Source organism: Mandrillus leucophaeus, unplaced genomic scaffold (genome assembly GCF_000951045.1).
Source record: "Mandrillus leucophaeus isolate KB7577 unplaced genomic scaffold, Mleu.le_1.0 Scaffold119, whole genome shotgun sequence".
Taxonomy (NCBI): domain Eukaryota; kingdom Metazoa; phylum Chordata; class Mammalia; order Primates; family Cercopithecidae; genus Mandrillus; species Mandrillus leucophaeus.
This window is the reverse complement of record NW_012100209.1, coordinates 3,605,124-3,625,624: the sequence shown is the minus strand read 5'-3', so window position 1 is coordinate 3,625,624 and position 20,501 is coordinate 3,605,124. Positions and strand designations below refer to the sequence as shown.

At 36.1% G+C, this 20,501-nt stretch overlaps 1 protein-coding gene across 2 annotated transcripts in view; it reads left to right on the top strand.

The window, feature by feature from the left end:
• Positions 1–20,501, top strand: part of C6 (complement component 6) — a 137,997-nt gene that overhangs the window by 92,945 nt on the left and 24,551 nt on the right. For both annotated transcript variants that reach the window (XM_011966369.1, XM_011966375.1), the window contains exons 6-9: positions 1,221–1,359; positions 5,862–6,062; positions 10,611–10,851; positions 14,984–15,106. In XM_011966369.1, coding sequence (XP_011821759.1) covers positions 1,221–1,359; positions 5,862–6,062; positions 10,611–10,851; positions 14,984–15,106 — 704 coding nt within the window. The remainder of the gene's footprint in view (positions 1–1,220; positions 1,360–5,861; positions 6,063–10,610; positions 10,852–14,983; positions 15,107–20,501) is intronic.

Sequence of the window (20,501 nt, the reverse complement as noted above, 5' to 3'; positions counted from 1 at the left end):
AATGAGGGAGGCTCCGTGGGCGTGGGACCCTCCCGGCCAGGTGTGGGATATAATCTCCTGGTGTGCCCTTTGCTAAGACCCTTGGTAAAGCGCAGTGTTGGGGTGAGAGTTACCCGGTTTTCCAGGTGTTGTGTGTCTCAGTTCCCCTGGCTAGGAAAAGGGATTCCCTTCCCCCTTGTGCTTCTCAGGTGAGGTGATGCCTCACCCTGCTTCAGCTCTCCCTGGTTGGGCTGCAGCAGCTGACCAGCACCGAGTGTGTGGCACTCCCTAGTGAGATGAACCCAGTACCTCAGTGGAAAATGCAGAAATCACCTGTCTTCTGTGTCGCTCGCGCTGGGAGCTGGAGACTGGAGCTGTTTCTATTTGGCCATCTTGCTCCGTCCCCCAGAACAATTTTTATAATCTATGTAATATAGCATTACCAAACTGTTTGACAAAAAGACTACTTTTTTCACAGAATACATATCCCTTAGAATTTGGAAAAGTATTAGCATCTTGGAGAAGTTTTTTTAGTCTATAACAAAATAATCTCTTAAATACTTGATTTTTGCTAAGCTAATTAATCTCTATGTGCCTCAATATCCTCATTTGTAAATCAGGTATAATAATTATATCTACATCACATGGTTATAGTAAATATAAGTTACTTAGTAAAGCGCTTAACTAAGTTAATATTTGAAAGCACTTACTATTGCTTGGCTTATAGTAAATAGTATGTAAGCATTTGTTAAATAAAAAATATTTTAAATATTATAGTCAGTTTTTAGTAAAACTATATTATTAGTACAATTCCATTAAAATATTGCTGTTACTAGTTTATTATGAGCTCTCTATTAGAATTCCATTCAGAAAGAAGTGGACCCGGAATAGCATTTATTATATAATAACTTATTTCATAATCTGCTTCCAAACTTTGCGCTGGCATTGTAAGTCATAAAAAAGTATAAATCCAGATGTTATTGTATGTTGAAAGCCAAGAAAAATTAAGTAAGTTGAATAGGAGGACCTAATAGAGCCAGAAAAGCTGAGCTTGGGCTTTCCAGCTTCCTTGCGTGCCTCACCACAGACTACGGAAAAAAAAGCGGGGGTGTGTGGAGTTCCTGCAAATCATTTGTTTTCAGTCAAAAATGTTTAGAAGAGGAATTCCTTTCATGTAACTAAGATAAATTTTAAAGATTGCTCTACATCTATTGAATTCCTGAAAATTACTTTGTTTCTAGGTTTCACTTTCTGGCAGGAGAGCCAAGAGGAGAAGTCCTTGATAACTCTTTCACTGGAGGAATATGCAAAACTGTCAAAAGCAGTAGGACAAGTAATCCATACCGTGTTCCGGCCAATCTGGAAAATGTTGGCTTTGAGGTATGACAGTCTAGCATGGTGGCAACTTCAACACCGTCAGTAATTATAAGCTAAATTTCTCATGCGAAATTAGTGATGAATGAAGGGACAGAATGGAAAGGTAGTGAACAATTTTAATCACCTGTTATGTGTTTGTATTTTATCCCTGCACACCCAATGAGGCCAGTGTTATGAATTTACAGATGAAAAATCTAAGTTAACTAATTTTCCAGAAGTCAAACAGCTAGCAAGAAGTGAATTTGAGATTCAAGACCAGGTTTTCCTGCTTCGAGTCCATGCTTTCTCCAGTAAATATTTAGCTCTAAAATAGCTCCACACAGATAAACAGTTTGATTTCTTCAGATTTTCTCCTAACCTAGTTAGTTCTGTTAGATAACTACAAAATATAGACTTTTTTTTTAAAAGTGCCAGGCTCATAAGAAAAATCATGATGAGTCAGTCTAATGAGACAGTTCTGCTTACTTTTCTTCCTATTTTATTAGTTGCTTTGGTTTATTTGTTTCTTTTAGTAAATTATAATGAGCAGCATACTACCTACTCTCAGAATCTAACCCACGCTTTACACATAAGTGCTCCATACTCGTTGCACTAAAGTGAGTAATCTGCTTCTTTTAAATTGTGATAAGAACAGAAAATACACAGTTTTAATGGTGACATTCATGCATAGAAATTTGACAAGCTAGAGAGAATTTCAAAAGTTGTAATTATTTCTGAGAACCACTTTATGGGTAATACAAGTTCAGCAAAAAGTCATTTAATCCTTCCTTTAAAAAGACCTTTATATACATATAAATACAGGCATTTTCCAATTCGATTCACTCAATTTAAAACCGTCTAATATGTACTAATAGGTGGGGAATGTCTTTGGGAACTAACTGTCAAATTTGAATACCTCTGGGAAGACTGATAATACTGCTCTTGAGATGTATTGTATTGAACAGGCTTTGTAGACAGAGCTAAAACCTAAACATTTATATGTAATATTGTTTTGATGGAAGTTGCTTTCTAGTTCCAAAACAACCAATCCACAAGTTTACTTCCAAAATACTATCATTTCACACAAGCATATTGCCTACATTTTCAGCAAGCATCTATTTCACGTAGTTTTACAAGTAACAAATTAAAGGAAGTATATGAGATTGGAGCAAATTGAGGCTTAGATAACACTTCATACTTATCATACTTATATGATACTTCAGAGTCTTCAAAGTACTTTTGTATATTGCTTTATTTGATTCCCATAACAACCTCCCCAGAAAGGTAGCAAATTGTTTACATCCACATTACTAACAGAAAATTTAGGCTCGGCCAGGTGTGGTGGCTCACACCTGTAATCCCAGCACTTTGGGAGGCCAAGGTGGGGCGGATCACTTGAAGTCAGGAGTTCAAGACCACTCTGGGCAACATGGTGAAACCCCATCTCTACTAAAAATACAAAATTTAGCCGGGAGTGGTGGTGCATACCTGTTGTCCCAGCTACTCAGGAGGCTGAGGCATGAGAATTGCTTGAACCTGGAAGGTGGAGGCTGCAGTGAGCCGAGATTGTGCCACTGCACTGCAGCCTGGGCGAAAGTATGAGACTCTGTCTCAAAAAAAAAAAAAAAAAAAGAAAATTTAGGCTTATTGAAGTTAAACAACTTTCTCAGAGTTATACAGCAAATAAATGGCACAGAAAAATAAGAACTCCTGGCTTCTGACTCTTATAGTCGAGGGCGGCCTATGTTAGATGAGACATTTCTAGTATATCAAGAAAGACATTAAAACTCCTCACAGTAGGTTAAAAGTCTGAGCACCTTCATAAACTATCAGTTAAAATGTACCCCCCATGAAGGTAGACAAGGATGTGCTGGAGTCAGCTCTTTGAGTTCACGAGTCAACTGTTAAATTTTCAGGAATTCTGGAATCCAATTGTGAAACATAGACTTTTTTTTTCTTTTTCAACTTTCATTTTAGATTCAGGGAATACATGTGCAAGTTTGTCACCTGGGTTTATTGTGTGATGCTGAGGTTGGGGGTACAAATGATACTTTTACCCAGGTACTGAGCAGAGGACCCAACAGGTTTTCAACTCTTGCCCCTCTCCCTCCCTTCCCCTTCTAGTAGATCCCAGTGTCTGTTGTTGCCATCTTTATGTCCATGAGTACCTGATGTTTAGCTCTCACTTGTAAGTGAAAACCTGTAGTATTTGTTTTTCTGTTCCTGTGTTAATTTGCTTAGGATAATGGTCTCCAGCTGTATTCATGTTGCTGCAAAGGACATGATTTTGTTCTTTTTTATGGCTGCTAGTATTCCATGGCACATATGTGCCACATTATCTTTATCCAATCCACTGCTGATTGGCACCTAGGTTAATTCTATGTCTTTGCTATTGCGAATAGTACTGTAATAAACATGCAAGTGCATGTGACTTTTTGGTAGAACAATTTGTTTTCTTTTGGATATGTACCCAGGAATGAGATTGCTGGGTCAAACGGTGGTTCTGTTTTAAGTTCTTTGAGAAATATCCAAACTGCTTTTCACAGTGGCTGAACTAATTTACATTCCCACCAACAGTGTATTAGCATTCCTTTTCTCCACAGCCTGGCCAACATCTGTTGTTTTTTTGACTTTTTAATACTAGTCATCCTGACTGGTGTGAGATGGTATCTCATTGTGGCTTTGATTTGCATTTCTCTGATGATTATTGATGATAAGCATTTTTTCGTACATTTGTTGGTCAAAACACAGTCATTATTAAGTATCAAATATATTATCTCACAGGTAAACGTATTAAAAACAAAGATTATAATTACTCAAAACTGATCACTTTTCAATTATTTTGCTACATTTTACCATTATCCATGCTCTAGAGGTTATTTACATCTATTGGATCTGTATTTTGAAAATACTTTGTAATTTGCTACTGTGCATCTCTTCCCAAGTATGAATTCAGGACATCACATAGGTAGCTTGAAATCAGCCGTGGTAGGAATATATACACAATGGAAAAAGCAAATGTTATGGTAAATCAGGGCTTTCTTCCCCTTCCCAGAGAGCTGGCTGTTAAACATTTACTAACAGATCAATGGGTTAACCCACATAGTTTGATAACACAAGCCTGGATAACAAGTTACATGAGGAAATACAGCCTGAAAATTCTTTTACAGCAGATTAAACTCATTTCCTTATCAATGTAGCTCTAAGATTTGTCCAACCTTATGAAGCTACCTGAGCTAATCTTTAACTCTATGCCATAGTGGTATGGCTGAAGTCATAGTGATATGGCTGAAGAAGGTCATAGTGGTATTTCTTCAAACAAAAATTTGGGAATGACTAGAATCAAGGTCACGAGCTATTGGTTTTCTTTTAACTGATCTCTGTATAACTTCATTCTTTAGGCATGCCTTAGCAGGCAGCTGTGCAAACCTAAGCTATACCTTATTGAAAACAATAGAGGAGGAGAAATAGCAGGCATCTCACTTCCCTTCTTTTGTAGTGTTGTAACTTATGAAGATAGATGAAATAATGGGCTCGCTGGTACACAAAGATTAAAGAGGCTCATGAAGGGAAGAGAAGGCAACTGGGCAGGGAGTTAGAAGACCTTAGAAAAACTACAGGATAGATGAGGGAATACAGACACCAGACCCAGCATTTTATCAATCAGGGTAAGTTAGGTTACACTGCAATATCAATGCTAAGATGTCAGTGTCTTAAAACAGTTTCACTCATACCGTACTTTCTACTCATAATAGTCCTTTAGAAAGCAAGGGACTTAAGGGATTCTGCTTTGACACATCCTTCCATGATGAATTGCAAAAAAAAAAAAAGAGAACGTGACATATTGCCCATCAACTCTTAGAGTGACAGATATCATTTATGTTTACATTTCATTGGCCAAAGAGAGTAGGGAAATGCACGCTTTTTATGTGCCCGGAAAGAGACTAGAGTAGTTGTAAACAGCGTTATGACTAACACGAAGGTCAGTCAAGAGTTGAGCATCACTGGGGACTTTGGTAGCAGACAATGGAAGCCCAACCTCAGAAACTGTGATCCTAAAGTCAGACTCATCTCTTGAATAAGTATAAAACAAGGTGGGACTTGGTTATAAAGAACGAGCCCTGTTGTCAGGACTTAAATTTATCTTAGTTAGATTGCACACTGCATCAAAATCACAGGCATAATAAAAATAACCCTCACTGCTTATTACCCTGTTAAGTCTCAGCTTAGGTGGCATTTTCTTGAGGGAGGGTTTCCTGATATTGCCTCTCAGGGTCTTCCATTTCCTATGGGATTCCATTGGCCACACAATACTTACCATATTAAGTGTTTGTGATTATCCCTCTCTCTAACTAAACTATTAACTCCTCAGTGCAGGAACTAACACTATTCTTTGTTCTCTAGCAAAATGTGTCCTCAATAAATATTGGCTGAGTGCATAAATAAATAAATCATGTCATTAGATATCCACAAGTAGCTCCAGTATTTCCTAAATTACTTTTTATTTTACATGGATTTTTCTCCAGGTAGAAACTGCAGAAGATGATTTGAAAACAGATTTCTACAAGGATTTAACTTCTCTTGGACACAATGAAAATCAACAAGGCTCCTTTTCAAGTCAAGGGGGGAGCTCTTTCAGGGTACCAATTTTTTATTCCTCCAAGAGAAGTGAAAATATCAACCATAATTCTGCCTTCAAACAAGCCATTCAAGCCTCTCACAAAAAGGTATCAAAAATGGTTTCTAACCTTTTATTCTTTCTTGAAATTTAACACCAATTCTAGCAATCATGCAATAAGGAGAGGAGAGTTTATATATTGTACCAGTGTGACTTCTAATACAGATATAAGTAATTTTCCCATTTTTGGTTATATCTCACTTCAAAAGTTAAAGAAATACTATGTGTATTAATGGTTCCGTTTTGCATGCATTTGACTGCTATTGTTGTGTTTTTTATCTTAACTTTTTTTTCATACTGTTGTAGGTGTGCTTCTTATAAACTCCAAATAACAGAACTTCGACCTTTCATGTAATATGACAATCTGTATTTTATATTTTTGTTATATTCTATATACATATTTGTATAGATGTATATATTTGTACACATATACAAAAACATATATAAAATATAACAAAATGTATATTTTGTTACATTTATGTAAACACACACATTTACCCATCTCTGTTTTTTTCCTCTTATAATCCTTTTCTTGAAATCCCTATTCTCATTCAGTTGCCTTTTTTTCCCTGTATTTTCTTCATATAGGACACATGCAAGGTATATTTTCTAAATCTTTGTGTATCTAACATTGCCTGCCTTTTCCCTGAGCAATAAATATAAAGAATATCCTGACTGTATCATAATCTTCTTCTCTTGATAGTAGATGTTTTTCAACTGTCTTCTAATTTCCATTGCTGTATAAGAAAAATCACATTCAGAGCAAATTTTTTCATTTTCTTTTCCCTGCTTAAAAAGTTACAATTATTTTTTTGCACTTGGAACTTAAGGTATGTCCAAGTATTGGTCTTTGCCTGTTAATCTTGCCAGGGACTCAAGGAACCCTTTTAATATACGAAGATACAACTCCCCTTGTTAATTTTCTCCTATTACTTGCATTTTAAATCTCTTAGATATGTCTCACAGTGCTTAAATGATTTAGGAGACAGATTTCTATCGCAAACTTTTAAACATTTAAAAAGGTCTTTTAAAATACTGTCTATTGCTTACTACAACCACCACTCTAAGTAGCATTTTCTCTTCCCCAAGAGAAGAATGAAGAGAATGAGCCCTGAATCATGGAACCATGGAATCATATTATGGTTGCTCCTATCTTTATCATATTGCTCTTCTACTTTTATTTAGTCAACCATTTATGCGCTTATATAAATATAAGACCTAACAGCACTGTATGGATAATTTTCCCAAGTATTTCATTTATCTTCAGAAAATTTAAGAGATTATCAGAGTTGATATTTAAACATCATTTTGCAGATGAATAAATTAAAGTTCATATATGCATTTTTAATTCAATAAACATTTATCAAATACCTACCATGAGGCAGGCACTAACTGAAGTCTAAGAAACTGAGTGACTTCCAGTGATCTTACAGTAAATAAATGCCACAGTTGGGAGCTGAAATCAATTTGTCTTATTTTTGTTTACTTTTCTTATCCATTGCATTACACTTCAAGGTATTCGACTCTTTATTCATTTATTTATTTATTCATAATTTTAGGAAATTACAGAAGGAACACAGTTCTGGTGATACGGACATGTAAAAATGACAATGAAATAGATTCATTTTATGTATAAATTATATATATAAAATTTAGTTTAGGATGGGCTATGGGTCCTATAGTGCCCTCCAAACTTAACAAATTATATTTGTAAGACAAGATATTACCAGAATTTCTTGTAAGTAAAAATACACATCTCTAGGCCTTTCCCTTAATCTACTGATTTCAGAATATCTGGAATTGGGCATGAGAATATGACCTTTTTTTAGCTCCCTAGCTCAGCATAATATAGCATGCAGGATTAGAAATAACTGCTTATAAACATAGTCAAAGATGAAGGGAGATAGACATGTTTGAATGAGACATAGTTATAGTCCTATGTCTTGCTTCACGTATGTGATTTATATGTATTTCAAACATGCTAGAGAACATTTGTAAAACCCTTATATGTAGATAAACAACTATTGTTTGATCCTCTAATAGTCTGTCTCAAAGCAAAAAAAATTAGAGCTATTCACATTATCAGGTTGGAACATATTAAACTACTGTTATTCAACCATTTCTGATTTGCAAAATTGTTAGCCTCACCGGGTGTGGTGGCTCGCGCCTGTAATCCTAGTACTTTGGGAGGCCAAGGCGGGTGGATTGCCTGAGCTCAGGAGTTCAAGACCAGCCTGGGCAACACGGTGAAACCCCGTCTCTACTAAAATACAAAAAATTAGCTGGGTGAGGTAGTGTGCACCTGTAATCCCAGCTACTAAGGAGACTGAGACAGGAGAATTGCTTTAATCTGGGAGGTGGAGGTTGCAGTGAGCCGAGATGGCGCCACTGCACTCCAGCCTGGGCGACAGCAAAATTGTTAGCCTCATACAGTTCAATCCAACATCATTACTGTCATCTTTGATTAGGTCTGAACAGAATTAAGGAATTTCAGTCTAAACAGGAAATGAGGCTGGGCATGATGACTCACGCCTGTAATCCCAGCACGTTGGGAAGCTGAGGTAGGCAGATCACCTGAGGTCAGGAGTTCAAGACCAACATGACCAACATGGTGAAATCCTGTATCTACTAAAAATACAAAAATTAGCCGGATGTGGTAGCAGGGGCCTGTAGTCCCAGTTACTCAGGAGGCTGAGGCAGGAGAATCGCTTGAACCCGGGAGGTGGAGGTTGCAATGAGCCAAGATGGCACCACTGCACTCCAGCCTGGGTGACAGAGCTAGACTCCATCTCACAAAAAAAAAAAAAAGAAAGAAAGAAAGAAAGAAAAAAAGAAAGAAAGAAAGAAAAGAAAAAAGGAAGAAAAAAGATGCTACTGCAGCCTCTCTTAGTCTTCAAGTAGAGAAAACAAGATACCACAAAATTGAAAATCAATCCAAGCCTTTCAGTACAGCATGATGCTTTAGCTGTTTCGGCAATCACAGATCAAACTAGACATTTGTTGGGCAAACAGTCTGTTTCCAAGCGAAATACGAGTTAACTCAGTGAGGTTCAGTGCTTTCCTGATATACTTTACAAAACTGAAACCACAACAATATTATTAAAATAAAGTAAGACCTCACACATTGTTGAAATAGATTATATATGGTTTAATAACCTATAGTAATGTATTTTTTTTTAATCTAAAATAGCCAGTTTCAGGTATCAGGGACCAGCAAGTAGAACACCATGGAATGATTATGCTAAGTTGAGCTACCAAAGTTTAACTTGTATTTTCCATGACTGAGACTTTAAGGCAACCTGGAAATGCTGAACCTTCCAGAACAGGCACTTCAGATACTCAGGGAGTGAGTGTGCTTCTTATTAAAAGCACAAGGGCTCTCCAACTTTTGAAACTATGGTTCTATGACAAAATTCAAGTATCAAACTTAAAAATAGAATTAATGAGCACTTACTAAAACATAAGTTCCATAAAGGCACGAACTTTGTCTGCCTTCTTTACTTCTGTATCTACAGCATCTCAGATAGCTAGGCAATAAGTGTATAGATGGCCAGAAGGTAGAATGAAGGAAGAGAGGGAGAGGGACAAGGAAAGAGAGAAGGGAGATTAATGCTGATTCTTTCTCCATCCTTGGGATTATTTTTTTTCTCTTGCGTCAGCAGTCATCTTGTGCCATACTTATAGCAAAGAGGAATATGGTTAATAATTAACAGTTATAATACAGTTATTTTGCTAAAATACGGTCCTTACTCTGTTACTATTACTTCAATTTGTTAAAATTGAGAGATCAGATAAAGTATATAAAATTTTTTAAAACAATATACATAAATACACTTATAAACCTCAGTGGCTATGTGGAAAGATAATCTGAGGAAATGAGATTTTAAGCATAATATCCACCAGCTAATTCTAAATTAACCTGACACAAAAAGAAATTATAAATAAATAAGTTTGTAAACAAAAAAAAAAATCTCATGTATTTCTGCATAAGGGTGGAGGAGAGAGAATAGAAATAATTTTACTTGATTTCACCCCCTAAGTAATTTAGAATCAGAATTTTGGAGTTGAAAGGAGGTGTGAAATGTTACCAGGTGCAAGCTCTCATCTTATCAGTTGACAACTGAAGTCTAGAGAATCAAAACATTTTTTCCAGAGTGACAAAGCTGTAATTTGAATCTCACTTGCATAACCTCCATCTCAGTTGCATAACTTCCAGTTCAAAATTCACACAATCCTTTTTCAGTTATTCACATTAGCAAGCATTCTAAATAAAAACACAGTAGAAATGCAGCCACGATTGGCAATTAGGAGGGAAAGATGACTTTTTTGATCATTGAATTCTTCTTTCTTAGAGAACACGTGCCCCCATTACACAGTTTACTTTATTGAGATAATCTTATCTGTTTTGCCCATTGAACATTGGTATTGGAAAGTAAAATGAAATTTATAATCTTGTATGTGAGAACGTGCAATAGAGAGTGAGAATTGTAATACTATGGTGGGAATGAAACTAATGATAAATCAATGACATTTAAATGCTTCGTACTTCAAACTTTCATTACCTTTAATCATCTTTTCACTTCTTTCTTTCATTTAGGATTCTAGTTTTATTAGGATCCATAAAGTGATGAAAGTCTTAAACTTCACAATGAAAGCTAAAGATCTGTACCTTTCTGATGTCTTTTTGAAAGCACTTAACAATCTGCCTCTAGAATACAACTCTGCTTTGTACAGCCGAATATTCGATGACTTTGGGACTCATTACTTCACCTCTGGCTCCCTGGGGGGCGTGTATGACCTCCTCTATCAGTTTAGCAGTGAGGAACTAAAGAACTCAGGTAACTTTCTTCAGTCCTTACTCTTTTTAACTGGTATGATAGCATGCAGTACATTTTTCTCTTACTCTGTCATTTTAATTATTCTGCTTTGACTTTATTTAGATCCTGCTTTATTTCCAAAATATGATGAATGATAAAAAACATACACATTCAAATAAATAAAACAAAAATAGAAAGCTAAGACCAAAATATAAGAAAAATAAGTATGCTTAACCACTGTGATTTTAGGCATCATATTTGTCTCTAAATTTCCTAACATCTGGGAACATCATAAGCTGACGCAGTAGTGGTTACCCAAAGAGGAAGATGCATGCCAGTATCTCAAGGGAAACAAAGTTTGTACTGGCACTAAATTCTAAAAGATAATTTATGAATAACATTTTATAGGATATAATTTCATAGAGCAATACCTTATAACAAATTAAATAGCATTTTTTTCTTATAATAGTTTTAACTAAAAGCCAAGATGAAACCTATGATGAAAGTAAAGTTAGAAACTTGACAAACAACTAAGCTGGAGTGGGCCAGATGAGCACCTACGGGCAATGAAACTTGAAACTAAATGCAAAAGATCTGTGTTATTGTAGGCTTTCCATACTGCCTGCATGCTTTATGTTGCCTCTCAGTTATCCTTTCCACTGGAGCAACTCTGGCATGATGAATTTGATGTCTTCTGCTACTGCAAATAGTATCAACTCCAGTGCTGAGCAAGAGTAGTTAGGGGAAATCTCTGGTCTTTGACTTGGTTTTGTCTCACCCTCAGATGAAATTATTCTGGTCACTTCTGCTATAGCCCAGACAATAATTTCCCACTTGATGAGTATAATCCTCATGCATTCAGAGCAGAGCCCCTAAATGCTTAGAGTTCAGATCAGTTAAGAACTGGGTGAATCTTTAATCAACTAGTCATCCTTTAAAGAGTTAAAGCCCCATAACCAAAATGAAGAGTGATGAGTTACACTTTCCTACAGAAACCTTCTCACATTCCATCTCTTTCTCTGTAGAGGTAGAGATTGACAGTTACATATAATGAAGGAAAGAAAAAGAGTTTGGGATGTGATAAGAAATTCAAAATAAATAAATACCCATGCATATCCATATATACATGCAAGCACACAATACATACATACACACACATACACTGTGTATATGTATTGAATATATGTCGATATATGCATATATATATACACATATATGTGTATATATATTCAGTAAGATGTATTCTGGATGTGAGGACGATCTGGCTGTGACATCTGTCACTTCATTGATCTCCAGGGTTGATTTGGCTGATCTGGCTGGCTAGGTGGGTATCCCTTTCCTCCCTCACCACTTCATGTGTGTCCCTCCAAAGCTGCATGCTCAGTCAAAGAGGATGACCATCCCCAATAGAGGAGGACTGGTCTTAGGTCAAGGGTATATTAGTAGCTGCATTCCCCTGCTAGACCCTCCAAACAAGCTCTCAATAAGATGTATTTGATATTCTCATGTTCAATAAGTTTATATGTAATAACTTATCTGTAAAATTTTAATTGTGGTTAAAATGAAGCACACCCAGACAGAAACGACTTCTCAAGAAAGTGAAATTCTCCAGTTCATGTGCTTGTCTGGCTTTCCCAACTCTCTAGATCAATGTATATTCTGGCCTCTTCTCTTTTCTCTCCTCCTAGTCTTTCTCCTTTTACCTCATCATAACATGAAACTAAAGTATAGATTTAATTTTTTCTATGCTTTATTCAACAAGAATTATATCCCCTGTTGTTAATTTTTGAAAAATGACTTGAATATTTCATAGTACTTTCTTTCCCTCAAGAAAAGAAAACAAAATTAAATTGCCTTTTATTTGCATGCATTGATTTATTTCTCTATTGTTCAATGTCCCACAGTCAAGTTAAAACCTTGAATAAAAGTTGACATTGCTTCAGTATGCAAGGTGAAAAGAGTTTCATAAACACAGTGAAAACATCAAACAATAAAAATATCATAATATGCAAGAGGATCATTTTAAACTCCTTCTGTTGGGAAGTCATCTTCTACACTGAATTGGAGGTTAAAAATTATTCACCACACTAATTATTAATATGAAATTTTCAACTAACAATATTGTCTTTGGGCATCAGAGTAGCTAAAGATATTACTGAAATACTCATTCCTGCACCCCTCAGCAGAGGAACACTCAGGTTTAAGATACGAGGTACTGCAGTATCAAGTAGCTTGTTAGTTCATATAGATAGAGGTCCGGCAGCAAAAAAGTGGACATACTGCAGGGAAGAAAAGAGTTGCACAGAAATTCACTGATACTTGAATCACTGCATGACCAATGTCATAAAAAATATTCATCATTCAAATCTTCAATTTTTCATCTATAGCCCTCAAAAATGAAATTAAGTTTATAGTTAATTCATTATGTTATAGTTAATTCATTATGTTATAGTTAATTAACTGGACACATACAATTTAATAATTACTTATAAATAATAGGAACCTAATGAATGATTAAGGAGTCATGCACTATAAATGCATTACATTCCAAGTATGGCCTAAATATTTGACAACCCACTTATAAAAACAATCCTACCAGAAGAAAAATGAACTATATTTATTCAACTAGACTGAAACAACTATCTTTTTGTTAGAGTTGAATATGCAAACTAAATATGAGGGCTTCAAACCAAGAATTTTTTACTCCCAACTAACAATGCATATCTTCAAACTGTCACCAAAAAAATGAGGTAGACAGACCCAGTTCACATCTACCCAGCCTCATTTCTCAGCAATCTATGCCTTCAGATTTCCATTTCAGTATCACACGCAATCAGAACCTCAAGCTCTAAAAACACACATTCCTGCCTATTATGACCTGTAACCCCAAATACTAGTATTTGCTTTTAGGCGCTTAAGAGCTTATATTAACAGCTCTACCTCTCATGTGCTTGTATTTTGCAAGGCAAATTTTAACTAAACATCAAAAGACCTGGATTTTAGTTTTGATGCTTCCAGCAGTGAGTCAGGTGCCTTGGGAAGCTATTAAGAAAAAGAAAATGATTTCCCTCAATTACCCGAGACAGTATAACTCAGCCTACAAAAATACTAGATCTGTTTCCCTGCACTCTTCCACTAACACACAGATGCTGAGGCCATTGAGAATGATCACAGGACTGTGGCGGCGGGAGTGTTTCAGATGCCCAAATCTTCAACAAGTGATGCTAGAGAGTTTGGTAAAGGAGAATGATGAGGACTAAAGGTGTTAAAACCAGATGGCCTGAGTCTCAGGGCATCAAGGTTTTTGCAGGTTGTAAGACCATGGGGAGTCATCCAATGAAAGCAGCAGTGGGAAACTAGGAAGATATCATTCCCAACTCCCAGACATGAATGGGGTGAGAATATGGCCTTCTGAACTTCTGCTGGAGATGACAGTGGAAACAGTATCAAATACAGGCTTGAATTAACATGGGGAGATAGAATAGCCAAGGAGGAGTTTGAAAATAATTCATAGGTCAGGAAGTCAGAATTTCTGAGATTACAATAAAAAGGATTTTAAGGTAGGGGTTGAGTGAGCAGCTTAATTAAGCAGAAAAAGCCCAGAGAAGTATGAGAATGAGTGTTCAGGGAAGAAGCATGGTCCAGAAGATTTGCATTTTAGGTGACAAACAGGGAAGCAATTGAAGCGGACTCAGGTATCACAAAATCAGCAGTCGCCCAGAAAGTAGGTCTTAGAGAACAGATCAGAGCATGTCATAATCTTTTGATTTGCAGGACTACACAGTGCAGTGGCCAATAGAAAGGGAAAGCTTAGAGCTCCATGAGTGGCAACAAGGGGCAGGCAACAGGGACAGGACATCACTGTCCCCATGGGAAAGGCCACAACGGCTCGTATGTGCTTCTGAGGGTCAGTGTTGAAGGAGGAGATGATGGGCACTCACAGGATTCTTCAGTTCAGGACCATCTCTCTGCCCATGCAGGATTGAATCTGTAGGTAAAACTAATTTGAGCTGCCACTTAAGTTTATGGGAATTGGGGAAGAAAGGGGTTAATATAAAGTATCTGTAACTCCGAAGTGACCAGAGCATCATGTTCCTCTTTGAATTGTCAATGGTGCACTCTCAGTGGTTTTTGTTTGTACTTCATCTCCTAGGTTTAACCGAGGAAGAAACCAAACACTGTGTCCGGATTGAAACAAAGAAACGTGTTTTATTTGTTAAGAAAACAAAAGTGGAGCATAGGTGCACCACCAACAAGCTATCAGAGAAACATGAAGGTAACAGTACTCTCTTAGCAGCTTATCCAGTGTGCCCTGAGCCTAGCTGTCATTTACAGACCATATTGGATGTCACTGTGCTATTTTTAGCTTTTCACTTATTTAATTTCTCTGCCTCAGAACCCTGGGTGTTGGGACAGGGGATACAAATAAAATACCATTAGCATTACCTTAAAAAAGGAAATTGTTAAGATTTTCTTTATCTCATGCTTAGGTTGTTTAATGAATAATTTATTGATTTTGCTCATGGGAAGAACTCAATATTAGACATTGTGAAGTGCATATGGCTGTGAACCAGGAACTTACAAAGTAAAGAAACATATAAACATCCATTAAAAATACAGATTGACAAGGGTTTAAGAGAGGTATAGTTTCTAAAAGGCTATAAAGGACTATGAGCAGAAGAAAATCCTGGAATTGAAATACATCAGATTTTGTAAAGAGAATTATTCTGGGGCCATGCATTAAAAATGGCTGAAGACTTTGGCAAATGGAAAGAGTGAGAAAGAAAATCCAGGCAAAAAATACTGAAAAAAGAAGATACAAGTTATGTTTTGCAGAATGATCTTACTCTTTCCCAATTTTAGCCACTGCTTTCACTCCCTATCCCAATCCCCAATCGACTTTCATTCTTCTGTCCCAATCCCCAACCCAGACATCCCTTCTGAACTCCAGACACCTACTGTCCACTAAACATCTCTACCGGAAAGTCTCTAGGCAACAATGCTTTATGTATTCTCTCCCTGCTGCTGTTGGTTCTCACTCACATCTAATAGCATAGCCTTTACTTTACAGCCTAATAGGACTGTTGTGACATAATGTTTATAAGGAGCCTTGCAGGGTGACCAGCAGTGGTTGGCTCCTTTCACCTTTCCTCTTCTTCAGCAGTCCCAGGCTTGATGATGGTATCACCATCAACTAAGTCAGTCGAACCAGAAACCTGGCTATTGTCTTTGATTCTACCCTCTTTCTATATCTAATAAGTAACCATGCATAATTCATTCTACCTTCTGAATGTCTCTGCAAGTTGTCTTCATATTTTTATTTCTATGGATATAAAACCTTCCATGGAAGGCACACCATGAATTCATTATTTCCAACTTGGATTATCTCAGAAGCACCCTAAGTGGTCTCCCTGCTTGTAGTCTGCTTTATTCCAGTCTATTCTACACATTTTTATGAGAGGAATCTTCTCTATGGAAAATCTTATTCATGAAATCTTCATACTTGGAACATGTCAGGTTCCACATGGCCTTAAGCATAAGTTCCTGTCCTTCTCTGCATAGCTAATCTTTCTGCAGTCTCCTAAACAGGTCATGCTCTCTCCTAGGCCTTGCCATTATAAATAACTCCTTCCTCTCTGTAAAATTCTATTTCCTTAGTTTGCTTGATTACTTAGAATAAAGGGAAGCAGAATCACAGAAATTCCCAAATTTGAAGCTTACCTTCTCATGGCGAAGACAGACAAGAAACAAATAAAATATAAGATTTACGGTAATAATAAATAGATAATTTTAAATACAGTATCAGAACAGATAGTCTACATATACATGACTGTGTTATGCATAAGCAAAATGAAAAGAACTGGCTTGACAACTGCACATTCCTATTATAGCAAAGAAGAAAAAGAGGGCACAAAGGTATATAGAATGCAAAACAAATAATCTGGTAATATTAACCAAAATATAGATATAGATTCTGTATAAGTTTATCATGTAGTAGAATAATTTAATAAGAATATGAGTTCAATAAATCAAGAACTCAGAGATAGATAGATTAAATACAAGAATTAATTAAAACAGATTTCAAAACTGAGGTACAAAAACAAACATTGAGAAATATAATCATTATAATTATAAATAAATTATCACAATGCAAGGACAAAATATAATTCTTTAAAAATAAAATTAATCAAATTAATCACATACAAGAAAGATATCAAGCAATCTCAACACAGAAAAACATTTAGATATTATATTAAAGAAAATTTAATGGAAATGGAATGACAAATGTAATTTAATATGTGAAAATTAGTATCCATGAAAAAGAGATCCCAATAAATGAAATAGAAAAACTGTATTTTTAAAAAATGCTATATAAGAACATGTCTCTGAAATAAAGGAAGAAATTTTTCTTGATTATATATATTGGAACTATTGTTCAAATATGCAACTTCAAGACAAATTCTAGAAATACATTATTAAGCACTACTGGAAAAAACTATTTAACTATAAAATCCATGCAACAAAGAGGTGAATAAAAAAGCAAGTTGAATAATTCAGATGTTCAAAGTTAGGATATTTTAATGGAACTTAACATAGCTTTCTGATATGGTTTGGATTTGTATCCCCTCCCATATCTCATTTTGAATTGTAATCCCCAATGTTGGAGCAGGTCTCTGGTGGGAGGTGACTGGATCATTGGGGCAGACTTCCTCCCTGCTGTTCTCGTGACAGTGAGTTCTTATGAGATCTGGTTGTTTAAAAGTATGTAGCCCTTTCCCCTTCACCCTCCTCCTACTACTCCAGTCATGCAGGACGTGACTCCTTCCTCTTCACCTTCTGCCATGATTGCAAGTTTCCTGAGGCCTCCCCTGCCAGTCTTCCTGTACAACCTGTGAAATGGTGACCCAATTAAACTTCTTTTCTTTATAAATTACCCAGACTCAGGTAGTTCTTTATTGCAATGCAACAATGAACTAATATACTCTCAAATTCCTCTTTCTTTTACGTGACAAAAAGTATAAAATTGCCAGTGTAATGTAACCCAGTCATTCTGGGTTTCAGTTTTCAATTTTTAGTCAAACTCAGGATTCCCTCACTCTTCTCCTTTGCTGCTTGTCAGGGATAATTTAAGAGCACGCATGTGTGTGTGTGTGTGCATGTGTGTGTGTGTATGCATGCACATGCATGTGCATATGCATATGTGTTGGGGAAGGGTGGTCAGATAGTATCCTAAAGTCACAGGAAGAATGAGACCTTTGTTAGCATGTTTCTGTTTGCCTTGGCTAGCCTCATCTGATAGGTCATTTGCCGCCTCTGGTTCTCACAATCACGCACTGGCACCTATTGCCAATGTTGATGGTCCTGCCTTAGCTTTTGGTTACTAGATTCATATCCTTAAATCTTCCTCACCAAAAGGCCAGGCCCTGTTTTGTGTACCACTCTTTCTCGAGACTTCCTCACCTTCTTCAGGCTTTAGGGAACCCCTGCCTGCGTTTTCTGCACAACACAGTGAAATGTGAGGGCTTTGAGACTACCAAGGAACTACTTGCTTGCATGCCATGTTGGATACAAAAGATTCTCTACAAAACTTGCCATTCCCATCCTACTACTTGAGAAGATTAAATGTACATGAGAGGACTTTGAAAAGTTTGAGAGTTCACGGGGAACTGGAAGTAAAAGATAAAAATAGATAATATGAACTTTATTTATCAACATAAGTTTCATCAAATTCAAGACTCATTTGTTAGTGATGATGCCAGCCATCTAGTCCATCTGTAAAGAACTGAGAGTCCTAGGAATTTAACTTCTGGAGATTGTAAAAATGCAATCTTCTTTACATTAATAACTGAAAAAAAAGGGTGCCCTTTAATGATATTTTAAAGATATTTTAAGATTAGAAAACAAAAAGAAGTCAGAAGGAGTCAAAGAAAGACTGTAAGGTAACTATCTAATAATTTTTCATCTAAACTCATGCAAAATTGCCCTTGTTTGATTAGAGGAATGAGTAGGAGCATCATCACAGTAGAGAAGGAGTCTCTGGTAAAGCTTTCCTGGGCACTTTTCTGCTAAAAGTTTTTCTGTCTCAAAGCACTCTCATAAGAAGATGATATTATTCTTTGACCCTCCAGAAATCAACAAGCAAATGCCTCGAGCATCCCACAAAACCATTTCCATGACCTTTGCTCTTGACTAGGTCATTTTTGCTTTGGCTGGCCCACTTCCACCTCTTGGTAGCCATTTCTTTGATTGTGCTTTGTCTTCAGGACCATACTAGTAAATCCATTTTTCATCTCCTGTGTACATTTCTTTTTAAAAAGTGCTTCAGGATCTGATCCTACATGTTTAAAATTTTTATTGAAAGCTCTGTTTTTGTCTGCAACTGATCTGCACACAATCGTTTTGGCAGCTATTGGGTGGAAAGTTTACTCATCTTTGATTTTTCAGTTATGATTGTGTAAACTGAACTAATTGAGGTATCTACAGTGTTGGCTCTTGTTCCCACTGTTAATCATCAGTCCTCTTCAATTAGGGCAGGAATAAGGTAAATTTTTTCTTCACAAATTCATGTAGATGATCTACTGCTAGGAGTTTTCAACATTATTTCTTCCCTTCCTACAATGAGTTATGAATCTATTAACTGCTGATTGCCTTGAAGTATTGTCCACATAAACTTTTCCTAAGACATCAGTGATTTCACCATTCTTCCACCCAAGTTTTACCATAAATTTAATGTTTGATCTTACTTCTATTTTAGCAGATTTCAAGTTGCTCTGATAGGGACTCTTTTCAAACTGATGTCTTATCCCTCTTTGTGCCTCAAACTTGATCCTATTTAGCTATGTTATAATAAGTTAGTATGAGTTTATTTTTGTGCAAAAAATTTGAAAGCCATGCATTTTCTTTTCATAATACACATTTCCCATTAACTTATTGAAGAGCCTCTGATGAGCTTCTATAAAACTTCTGCTTGTCAAACTATTCTTTCCAAGATTTTCTCCAAAGTGGTAGAATCTTAGACCTGCACAAAGGAATCCACCAAGTCTATATTTTAGTTACCACATGTCCAGTATTCCCCCATTCTCCCAGCTGCTCAAAATCTTTTCTACTTTTGAGAAGGAAAATGGCTATCTTATACATTTTTTATCATTCTGTGGTTGATGTTATAAATTCTATGATTCTGATCCTAAAATGTTTGGCTCTTGATATTTTAGTTCAAGCATTAAGATCTCAAGAATTCTTTTTCTCTCTCAAGAGCTTGGCCCTTAACATTAAAATCCTTAGCCTTCAACTCTATGATTTCTGCTAGATTTATAAAAGTGTACTTGAGATCTAAAAAGACAAAATTTTACTCTTTTTCTCTCTTGATTCTCTCCAGCCTGAGGCTGTACATGTAGAAAACCCATGATTCAGCTTCAATTATCAAAGAAATAATCGAAATAAAGAAAATATAAAAGCACATAAAAATTAATATTAAAACATTAATCCAATAGATAAATATAGAGCCCAGGAGTAAAGAAACAGTGAGCAAAGATGAAGCAATGAGAAATAGATTCATCTACTATATAAAACTAAGACTAAACAACAAGGGGAATAATTATTGTGTTTTTCTGCATTGCTTAAGTGTTTAATATGCTAAAGATGTAATAGCTAGTTTGAAGTGACAAAATCTT